Here is a 12,071-nt window from a genome sequence, read left to right on the forward strand (position 1 = left end):
CATATAGGTCGGTGAGCATGAGTACCTATATCATAGATTATCTACTATATTACTAGAGATAGATGTGCGACTTAAGGGGACTCAGTTCAGTGCTTTCTTCATACAAGCGTAGGAGGGAAATTACAACAATATTCGATATTGTGCGCACAAAACTAAGATTTATATCGATTTATTTCGTGATTATCTAGGTTTATTGATATATAAAACATTGAAAAAAATATTGATTTAAAAGTTACGAGGCTCAAAAGATTCCTATTTTAACACTAAATTAATGACAACTTTGGATGTAAATAAATAAGATTAGCGACATGAAAATTCTAAATCAATTTATCATTAGACGTAGTTTATTTATTCACTACTTGAAATAACTTTACTTTGCAAACATAAATTCAGCAGTTTTTTCTCAAAAATACTTTTCCTAAACCCTTTTCGCGCGCTTGATTTCAGTGAAAATCATCGTGCCTCTCAACTCTCTCATACAATGTCAAGTGAAAAGCAAACATGTTACCCACGTGCGCTGCTAATTTCGGTCGAGCGTCCTGCGTCACCTTAAGATTTCTTTTTCAAAGTTACGCGTGTGCTCACATCTAGAGGGCACTAATAGCGCGCTAGGCGTGCGAGAGCGCGAAAATTTAAATGCTATTTATAAAAGTACTTTACTAGCATATTTTATATTTTTGAACATGTTTTTTAAAAATATCAATAATTCCATTAACGTTTGTTTAAAACATGTTTAAAAATATATATTACAAGACTGACTCTTAAAATACTAAATTATAAAACACTATACCTAGAAATAAAAAGGTTTTAAGGTTTTGTAAAGTATTTTATTTTCATAAATTCGGAACTAGGTACATAAAATACATACCCAAATTCAAGACCCACGAGATTGTGAAATAGGTAACGCTCAAATCCAAAATTTTTGGTTATTTACTTTTCATAACTTTCATATTACTACCACAACTGGTGTATTTCAACGATCTTCAAACTGGTGATTGCAAATTTGACAATTCGTAACTAGGTATATATTTCATCATCAGTCTTGCTTTCTAAATGTTGTCCTACTATCTCTTTTTATTGTTTAAATGGTTTCATAGAGAGGAGTAGCCAGGTTTTGGAAAGCCATGCACACATCTGAAAAAATAGTAACATAAAATATGCATTAGTCTATACTTACTTATTGTACTTAATTAGTTGATAGTTGATACCTATAATATAAAAATAACTTAGTCAATAAAGTTCAAAATAAATGTTGTAAGTACACTTAATTACAAAACAAAAAATTTACAGAATTAGTAGTTAATAATCCACAGCAATATGATAAATGCAAAAGTGTGTCAACCTGTCTGTATGCTAGCTTTTTACAGTAAATTTGTGTAACCGTAGGTATATGATGAAAGTTAGTACAGAGATAGCTTGCATCCAGGTAAGGACATAGGCTTCTTTTGTCACGGAAAAATCAAACAGTTCCCATGGGATTCTCAAAAACCCTAAATCCACGTAGACAAAGTGGTGGTCAGGCTATCACTGTACCAAACAGATGATCTGTTTGGTACAGAGATAGCTTGCATCAGACAGTTGTAACTTGTAGGCCACTTTTATCCCGGAAAATTGGACTTCTCACGGGATTTCTAAAATAGTTTTTTCGAGCGGACGATTTTTTCGAGCGGACGAAATCGCAGGAAGTATATACCTAGTATCATGATAAAATGTTGTAATGGTGCCTTAATGGTGCACAGAGTTTGACTCATTGAAGTAATTTTGAGTTAGATTACGAGTGAGCTGATTTTATACTTACCGAATTAGTCACATCCAGACACACATCGAGATCTCCGTGGCATTTTTCTGCACAAATATATTCACAGAAAAATCATTTCACAAAGCAAAAACAAGTCCGTAATCCGTAGCCGTGGTCAGTCGTTCAGGCATGAATCGAGTCCGTAAATCAATCCTTAGAATATAGTTATCGAGGTGGTGAAAGGAAATACAGACTACAGAGTCCTGTTATTAAAGCAGGGTCAGATAAATTTAACAGAAATATAAATATTTACAAACATGAAAAGTTGGTTATAATCACAGAGGTTATAATTTATTAATGTCATTAAAATTACAGCAATGTGCCCGCCATCTGTTGACGTCTTTTGTAAACTGTTATCTATTTGTTTAGCTGTGCTCGCGCTTAGATGGCACCACAAGCGAATTTCAATTTGCGATTTTTTAATGTTCTGGAGTTGCACCCCTATGACCTATATAATCTGAAATTCAATTCCGAGTTCTTTTTTTATTAAACTGGGTTTACGGCTCTGGGTTCTAATTTTTTTGCTTTTGAGCCTGTCTAACACTGGTTAAAAATCTGCCAAACTCGACTCCTGAAAATACCAAATATGCCATCTAGATTGGCGACCTCGCACCGGAAAGCCCAGCGTTGGAAGCCCCTCTCCCCCAGATGCCAGTTAGATACCAGTTGATGCCAGTGAAAACACCATAGATTGAAGAAAAACTAGAACCCAGACCTGTAAAAAAAAGAAAAGTGTCAGTCACAGACACACAGACCGTAGGTAAGCCGTAGGTAGGTACACCAGGAAGCCATAGATCACAGAGTTTTTTCTGGTCGGTGATCACAGAGTATCAGTATATCGTCTTCCAATATTTATCAATCCGAATCCCACAGAGTACATTTAAATACTCCTATATGTTCACAGAGTACTTTTTACATAAGAAAATATATTTTTATTTCTGGTCGGTGCTGTATATGCTGTGTGTATATGTTACTGGAACCGAATCCCTCGAATTTCGATCTAATAATTACAATTTTTGAATAAAACTCACTAAAAATGAGTATAACTACACGCAAGGGGCCCATATTTGACCCCGGACTGTGCAGATGTTGTGGTGCTATCAAAAAGTGTCGCCTATTAAACGTAGAATACGAGTGGAATGACCAAAAAGAAATATACTCGGACATGTTCATGGACTGTTTTGGTTTATTGGTTTGTAGCATTTATAAATTATCTAGCTTGCCTTAACTGCCCCGCTAGTCACTAACTTATTCAGCTGGTTTTAGTCCCAGACTGGACTGTGTCGTAATAACTATTTATGTTATAAATTAATAACAACAATGATTTTTTTTAATTTATTCTTTTTTAATAATGAATTCTAGCCCCATAAACTGCCACTATACACAAAAATCCCTTAATTTTATTACTACAGTCCAAGACCCTATTCTATATCCTTAACAAAGTATGGATTCCAGACCCTGAAATGTATACTCCAGTAATAAATGTGATTTTTATATAAATGATAAGAAAGCTTGGGAATGAGTTACTTAACGGCTTTGTGATAGTTCTAATAAGTTGAGGGGCCTTGTAAAGTGGTGATAATTAAAAGAATACCTGGCTGAGTTTGTTGTGGGCTCTTCTCAGACCTGGGCGCGTTTGGAACCTTCGCAGCTTTAGTTTTTAAGTTCGCGTAAAAATTATCACCACTATATCATCTTACGAATGCAACGACTGACTTTCAAAAAGTGTAATTTATTACCTATTTTGAATAAGCCATTTGATTTGATTTGTTTTATCAGTTGTCGCACTTGGACGGCGGAGCGCCAGGGCGGCTGATCTGCGCCACGTGCGTGTGTCGACTGCGCGAAGCAGTCAGCTTCCGGCAGCAGGTGCTGCGCTGCGAGGAGAGACTCTTGACTCAGATGCATGGCTCAGGTGATCTTAGCACCATGTATCGAGTTATTCCTGTTGAGTCACACCCCCGTGTGTAACACTGTGACTGAACAGGAATTTAAAAAATAGTTGTCCCGTTGAGTAACACTGTTACTCAATGGGACAACTATTTTTAAAAATTCCTGTTGAGTCACACCTACATAATGCGTTCTCTTTCGCTCTCCCTTTTCCACTCTCTGATAAGGTTGATAGCCCGTTTCCATTGAAATAAAATGAAATCCATACTAATCACACTAATCTAAATATATAAAAGGATAAGGTGACTGACTGACTGACTGACTGATCTATAAACGCACAGCTCAAACTACTGGACAGATCGGGCTGAAATTTGGCATGTAGCAAGCATAAGCTAGTTTATAATATGGGTAGTGATGTTATTTCAGAAGGAGGAAGCACTGAAGTGAAAGTGGAAGCTGTGAAAGAAGAGCCCGTCCTCATCAACTCGGAGATGGAGTACCCCGAGTGTGATGATGCAGTGGACCATGTTGACCATGGTATGAATAGAATAGAATATATTTTTATTCAAGTAAACTTTTACAAGTGCTTTTGAATCCTCAACTAGTTTAATTAACCACTGGTTCGGAATGCCGTTCCTACCGAGAAAAGGCAGCAAGAAACTCGGCGGCTGCTCTTTTCAAGTGATGATCAATTTACAATATTATCATACCATAATATGTACCATATGTTCCAGAAGCAGGTGCTATTTTCCCTTTTTCAGGGTTCTGTTCCCGAAGAATAGAATAGAATATATTTTTATTCAAGTAAACTTTTACAAGTGCTTTTGAATCGTCAACTAGTTTAATTTACCACTGGTTCGGAATGCCGTTCCTACCGAGAAGAACCAGCAAGAAACTCGGCGGTTGCTCATTTCAAGTGATCAATTTACAATATTATTATGCCACTAGCTGATGCCTGCGACTTCGTACGCGTGGAGATTTCGAGCACTGTGATTGGCCAATTCACGGTCCGCTCCGCTCCACTCCGTCCAACCCCGCGTCGTGGAAACGTACCCTTAGTATGGATTGCATTTTTAGAAATGGAAGAAGACACATTGGTACCAGCGAAGAAACCAAAAAGAAAATCCCTCAGGCAAAAGTTAAAAGGAAGCAAGAAAGGCAGTACTAACAAAACAGGGTCAGTTGATGCTGCAGAGGCGCCACTCCTCGGCCGAGATGACAAACTACTGGAATTCCAACAATATAGTAAGTACTAAAGTCTTTCCACGGAGAGAAGTTAGTTTTTTATTTATTCAGATACAAGTTAACTCTTGACTGCAATCTCACCTGGTGATAAGTGACGATGCAGTCTAAGATGGAAGCGGGCCAACCTCAAAAGGAAAAACCGGCCAAGTGCGTGTGCGTGCAAAAATGATGTTCCCATACCCACAGTATTTTTAAAAGACCTATTCAACGATACCCCACACTATGGGGTAGACGAGAAAAAAAATCATCCCCACTTTACATGAAGGGGAGCTACCGTAAAAAAAATATTTATCACAATTTTATTTCACCACTTTTTAGGCGTGATTAATATACCCATGCCAAATTACAGATTTCTAGTCTCAGAGATTAACCGAGGACGGACTGACATGGTGAAATTATAAGGGTCCCTTGTTTACTACGGAACCCTAAAAAGATGCAGATTTATATATAATATAAATGTTGGTTTCAGAACTCCAGACACCGACCCAGCCTGCAAAGCAAAATGGCTGCCGGACGGAGAACTCTAAGCTCAATCACAATATCCTTACTATCGTGGAAAACTCCTTCGCTTGTCCTTTCGATACATCCTTCAGCGATTACTTCTGCGTATATTGCAGGCAGGTATGTACTGTAGTAACTCATGTATGCGTATCTAATTATAGTGTATAAATATCGGCTTGACCATCTCACTATCCACGTCTTCACTGTGCGGCGCGGTCCGAACTCGACTCCCCGCCTCAGTATGATTACCCTCCCACGCATACTGCGTGGGGTGAGACTCGAGACGACAGTGTCTTGAACGTAGTATATGTGTTAGTTGAATGTTCGACAACTCCTGTTTGTTTTGGTATCAACTTTCTGTACAAAATGGCGGTTTTCCTTTAGTTCAAATAGACCAAATGTCGTAATTCGACAACTCTCTACTCTTTGTACAAAATGGCGGTTATACTAGGTTTTTTTTGATTGAAAAATGCTGTTATCACAGGTGTTCACAGATCCTCACAAGTTGCGAGAACATTCCATGAGCCACGACCCGAAAACCTTCAAAGACGTCCTAAAAAATTCCCCCAACAACAAGAAAATACAAATAGACTTGTACAGAATAGATTGTAGAATGTGTCCCGAACCTATTCACGACTTGGATAACTTCAAACAACACATAACCAACCACGGAAAGATGTTGGAAAAAGATTCCAATGATTATCTCAAATTTATTTTGACACCCGGGACATTGAAATGTACGGAGTGCGATGCAACGTTTGGGTTCTTTCACGCGTTAAAAAAGCATATGGCCGAGCACTTCGGGACTTGCATATGCGATGTGTGCGGCGCGCATTACTTCGAAGAACGGATGCTGGTGCTGCATCAGAAGACCCATCAGAGGGTCGAGGAGACTTTTCAGTGCAAGGAATGTGGGAAGAATTTCAAGTCAAAGTACACCCGGTATATCCATATCGCTCGGGCTCACAAGAAGGTATGTATTTTTTTTAAACGAGGTATATCTTATGGATGTCCAAAGAGGACAACCTGATCTGTAAATTGCTGGTGTTACCAATTTTTAGAATAAATTATATAGGATAGGATAATTAAATAATAGGAAATAAGAAATTAGTAATACGGTTAGTTAGTAATATAAGATGTATAATTATTGTATCAGAGAATAAAGGCTATTTTATTTTATTTTATTTTATTTATATCTTATGGATTCGATCCGCATGTATATCCGCGATTATCTCTAAGACCAATGAACCGATTTTGATAATTATTTCACTATCGCAATTTACATAACATGCCTATTCACTCTTATTTTGAACCGCCACATGTCGGCGCGCGATAATTGATTACATACATCGTTAACTTATTTAAAGGAAGCAGCGTACCAGTGCAACTCGTGTGACGAATCGTTTTTCTCCTACGCGCTCCGCTATCGCCACATGTCGGCGGCACATGGGCAGCAGCGCTCGTTCCCGTGCGGCGCCTGCCCGCGCGCCTACGACAGCCGCAAGTCGCTGCGGGAACACACGCGTCGCGCGCATCTCGACATCCGCAAACACCACTGCGACCTGTGCGACAAGAGGTTCTACCTGCCCTCAAGGCTCAAGGTATTTTACGCGCCTACGACTTACGTTCCCGTGCGGCGCAATTTTTTTTTAATACTAATCTAAACAAAAGTCAGGTTTAATTAAACTAATTTTATAAGTTACTAATGCCCGCGACTTCGTACGCGTGGAATTCGATTTTTTAAGAATCCCGTGGGAACTCTTTGATTTTCCGGGATAAAAAGTAGCCTATGTCACTCTCCAGGTCTTTATCTATACCCATGCAAAAAATCACGTAAATCCGTAGCACCGTTGCGATGTGATTGAAGGATATACCAAAAAACCAAACCATCAAACAAACACACACTTTTGCATTTATACTGAGGGTACAAACTAAACACGAAAAAAGGTAAAAGCTTAGGTACTCCTTTTATTTCTATTTGTAAATCTATGGTAGATGCATCCAACCATTCCTAAGTACTTGTAAAAGTTTATATGAATAAAAAAGATTTTTATTTTATTTTATTTTATGATAAGTCCCATTGAGATTGGCTGCTATTGGAAAGTAAACTAAATGATTGACATAATGGTAAACAAACAAACACACTTTCGCATTTATATAAGGGTACGGATTAAAATGTCCCCTTATATAAAGCTTGCACGTGGATATAGATCACGACGCGTAGAGGCTAATCGAGACTTTTAATCTTTATAATAACCTAACTGCAATATTAACTAGATTAGGGTATAATTGCTATTGCAACCACATTTAACCACAGTTTTAAATTTCCACTTTTTTCATTTATGTCCCCACTGACTGCATTTTTTTATTGAAGGAGCATATGGCGAGCCACACGGGGGAAAGAAACTTCCGCTGCGAGCGCTGCGGCAAGAGTTACCCGCGCCTGCGCGCGCTCACCGTGCACCTGCAGTCGCACGCCGGCGCGCGCCACGCGTGCGAACTGTGCAATGCGCGCTTCACGCAGAGCGCCGCGCTGCGCAGCCACGTCAAGCGCCAACACTCGGCCGCCACTTGTCTGCAGTGAGCTGAACCATCACAAGCGCCACTTGTCATGAGTTAATTAAACACTGGTGCCAGTTGTCATAAGTTAATTGAACACTGGTGCCAGTTGTCATGAGTTGATTGAACAATTACACCAATGTCATAAGCAAACTTAACCATCGCGAACGCCACTTGTCATGACTCATGAGTATACTCAACACTGGTGCCGGTGCCCAGGTGTCATGAGTTAATTGAACACTTGTGCCAGTTGTCATAAGTTAATTGAACACTGGTGCCAGTTGTCATGAGTTGATTGAACAATTACACCAAACGACAATACACTTGGATGCCAGTTGTCATAAGCAGAATCAACCATCGCGAACGCCACTTGTCATGAGTATATTGAACACATGGTGCCAATTGCCATGAGTTAATTGAATACCTACACCAAACGACAATCCACTTGGATGCCAGTTGTCATAAGCAAACTTAACCATCGCGAACGCCACTTGTCATGAGTATATTGAACACATGTTGCCAATTGCCATGAGTTAATTGAATACCTACACCAAACGACAATCCACTTGGATGCCAGTTGTCATAAGCAAACTTAACCATCGCGAACGCCACTTGTCATGAGTATATTGAACACATGGTGCCAATTGCCATGAGTTAATTGAATACCTACACCAAACGACAATCCACTTGGATGCCAGTTGTCATAAGCAAACTTAACCATCGCGAACGCCACTTGTCATGAGTATATTGAACACATGGTGCCAATTGCCATGAGTTAATTGAATACCTACACCAAACGACAATCCACTTGGATGCCAGTTGTCATAAGCAAACTTAACCATCGCGAACGCCACTTGTCATGAGTATATTGAACACATGGTGCCAATTGCCATGAGTTAATTGAATACCTACACCAAACGACAATCCACTTGGATGCCAGTTGTCATAAGCAAACTTAACCATCGCGAACGCCACTTGTCATGAGTATATTGAACACATGGTGCCAATTGCCATGAGTTAATTGAATACCTACACCAAACGACAATCCACTTGGATGCCAGTTGTCATAAGCAAACTTAACCATCGCGAACGCCACTTGTCATGAGTATATTGAACACATGGTGCCAATTGCCATGAGTTAATTGAATACCTACACCAAACGACAATCCACTTGGATGCAAGTTGTCATAAGCAAACTTAACCATCGCGAACGCCACTTGTCATGAGTATATTGAACACATGGTGCCAATTGCCATGAGTTAATTGAATACCTACACCAAACGACAATCCACTTGGATGCCAGTTGTCATAAGCAAACTTAACCATCGCGAACGCCACTTGTCATGAGTATATTGAACACATGGTGCCAATTGCCATGAGTTAATTGAATACCTACACCAAACGACAATCCACTTGGATGCCAGTTGTCATAAGCAAACTTAACCATCGCGAACGCCACTTGTCATGAGTATATTGAACACATGTTGCCAATTGCCATGAGTTAATTGAATACCTACACCAAACGACAATCCACTTGGATGCCAGTTGTCATAAGCAAACTTAACCATCGCGAACGCCACTTGTCATGAGTATATTGAACACATGGTGCCAATTGCCATGAGTTAATTGAATACCTACACCAAACGACAATCCACTTGGATGCCAGTTGTCATAAGCAAACTTAACCATCGCGAACGCCACTTGTCATGAGTATATTGAACACATGTTGCCAATTGCCATGAGTTAATTGAATACCTACACCAAACGACAATCCACTTGGATGCCAGTTGTCATAAGCAAACTTAACCATCGCGAACGCCACTTGTCATGAGTATATTGAACACATGGTGCCAATTGCCATGAGTTAATTGAATACCTACACCAAACGACAATCCACTTGGATGCAAGTTGTCATAAGCAAACTTAACCATCGCGAACGCCACTTGTCATGAGTATATTGAACACATGGTGCCAATTGCCATGAGTTAATTGAATACCTACACCAAACGACAATCCACTTGGATGCCAGTTGTCATAAGCAAACTTAACCATCGCGAACGCCACTTGTCATGAGTATATTGAACACATGGTGCCAATTGCCATGAGTTAATTGAATACCTACACCAAACGACAATCCACTTGGATGCCAGTTGTCATAAGCAAACTTAACCATCGCGAACGCCACTTGTCATGAGTATATTGAACACATGGTGCCAATTGCCATGAGTTAATTGAATACCTACACCAAACGACAATCCACTTGGATGCCAGTTGTCATAAGCAAACTTAACCATCGCGAACGCCACTTGTCATGACTCATGAGTATACTCAACACTGGTACCAGGTGTCATGAGTTAATTGAACACTTGTGCGAGTTGTCATGAGTCGATTGAACAATTACGCCAAACGACAACAATACCAGTTGATATAGCAGTAGGTGCAAGTAGTGATGAGTAAATTGAATACTAATGCCACTTGTCGTGAGTAGATAGAACCATCACAGGGGGTTATTCCCGTTGAGTCACACCCCCTTGAGTAATACTGACTGATGAGTAAATTGAATACTAATGCCACTTGTCATGAGTAGATAGAACCGTCACAGGGGGTTATTCCCGTTGTGTCACACCCCCGTGAGTAATACTGACTCAACAGGATTTTTTTGGAATTGTTGTCTATTTGAGTAACACTGTGTAAATTGAAATGGCACCACCTATAAAGTATGACCTACCAAACAAAAAAAGAATCATCAAAATCGGTTCATAATTGGCGGAGTAATCGCGTAACAAACATACACAAAAAATATATACAGCTGCACTCAGAGTCGCTAATCGTTACTTAAGATTGAGTTAAAACGAGGCAGATTTATGTGAGAGATATAGCTCTGTCTCGTTTTAACTAAAGTTAAGTAACAATTAAGCGACTCTGAGTGCGGCTGATAGTCGAACAATTGAGAATCTCCTTTTTTTGAAGTTATTTAAAAACTAGCTGATGCCCGCGACTTCGTACGCGTGGATTTAGGTTTTTAAAAATCCTGTGGGAACTCTGCGTTTTCGAGATAAAAAGTAGCATATGTCCCTTTCCAGGACTTAAACTATAGCCATGCAAAAAATCACGTCAATCCGTTGCTCCGTTGCGACGTGATTGAAGAACAAACCAACACACAAACACACTTTCACATTAATAGGGGTAGTGATGTGATCCAGTGCAGTGGTAAATTGTTCTGACGATACAAAAGCACTTGTATAAGTTTTTTTTGTATAATCTATTCTGTTCTAAATGTTTGTAAATAATTATAAGTAGCAAAATATAAAAGAAATTATACCGAACCCTGGCGTTATTATTTAGACCTATTTTATTAGAATACTAGCTTAAGTTCACGACTTCGTCCGCGTGGACTACACAAACTTCAAACCCCTATTTCACCCCGTTAGGGGTTGAATTTTCAAAAATCCTTTCTTAGCGGATGCCTACATCATAGTAGCTGTCTGCATGCCAAATTTCAGCTCGATCCGTCCAGTAGTTTGAGCTGTGCGTTGATAGATCAGTCAGTCAGTCACCTTTTCCTTTTATATATATAGACTAGATGATGCATGCGACTTCGTTCGCGTGGGTTTAGGTTTTGAAAATCCCGTGGGATTTCGTTGATTTTCCGGGATAAATAGTAGCCTATGTCCTTCCCCGGGATGTAAGCTAACTCTATACCACATTTCATCAAAATCGGTTGAACTGTTGGGCCGTGAAAGGCTAGCAGACAGACAGACACACTTTCGCATTTATAATATTAGTATGGATATTATAAAAGAATATTAGCCAAGTTTATAATGCTGACTTATATTCCCCTTTCCCCTCCAATTAAGCGTAGGTAAAGCTTGTGCTAGGAGTAGGTACAACAATAGTGCAACGGGTAGGATTTGAGACGGCGACCTTTCGGTTTTCAGTCCGCTCCTATAATAACTGTTGAGCTATCGAGACTATAAAATTAGGTGTTTACAGTTAGCAGTGATAAAGCTGTGATAGCCTAGTGGTTAGGATGTACGCCTTCCAATCGGAGGTCGGGGGTTCGATCCCGGGCACGCAC

The 12,071-nt window shown here is 39.6% G+C and overlaps 1 protein-coding gene across 1 annotated transcript; it reads left to right on the forward strand.

The window, feature by feature from the left end:
• Positions 1-2,769: 2,769 nt before the first annotated feature.
• LOC117994129 (zinc finger protein 260-like) lies at positions 2,770-9,872 on the forward strand. Its single transcript, XM_034982010.2, has 8 exons — positions 2,770-2,990; positions 3,578-3,713; positions 4,115-4,225; positions 4,766-4,933; positions 5,403-5,554; positions 5,919-6,407; positions 6,802-7,035; positions 7,809-9,872. The coding sequence occupies exons 1-8, from the start codon at positions 2,835-2,837 to the stop codon at positions 8,016-8,018; spliced, it is 1,656 nt and encodes a 551-aa protein (XP_034837901.1). The 5' UTR covers positions 2,770-2,834; the 3' UTR covers positions 8,019-9,872.
• The last annotated feature ends 2,199 nt before the right edge of the window (positions 9,873-12,071 follow it).

Source organism: Maniola hyperantus, chromosome 26 (genome assembly GCF_902806685.2).
Source record: "Maniola hyperantus chromosome 26, iAphHyp1.2, whole genome shotgun sequence".
Classification (NCBI taxonomy): domain Eukaryota; kingdom Metazoa; phylum Arthropoda; class Insecta; order Lepidoptera; family Nymphalidae; genus Maniola; species Maniola hyperantus.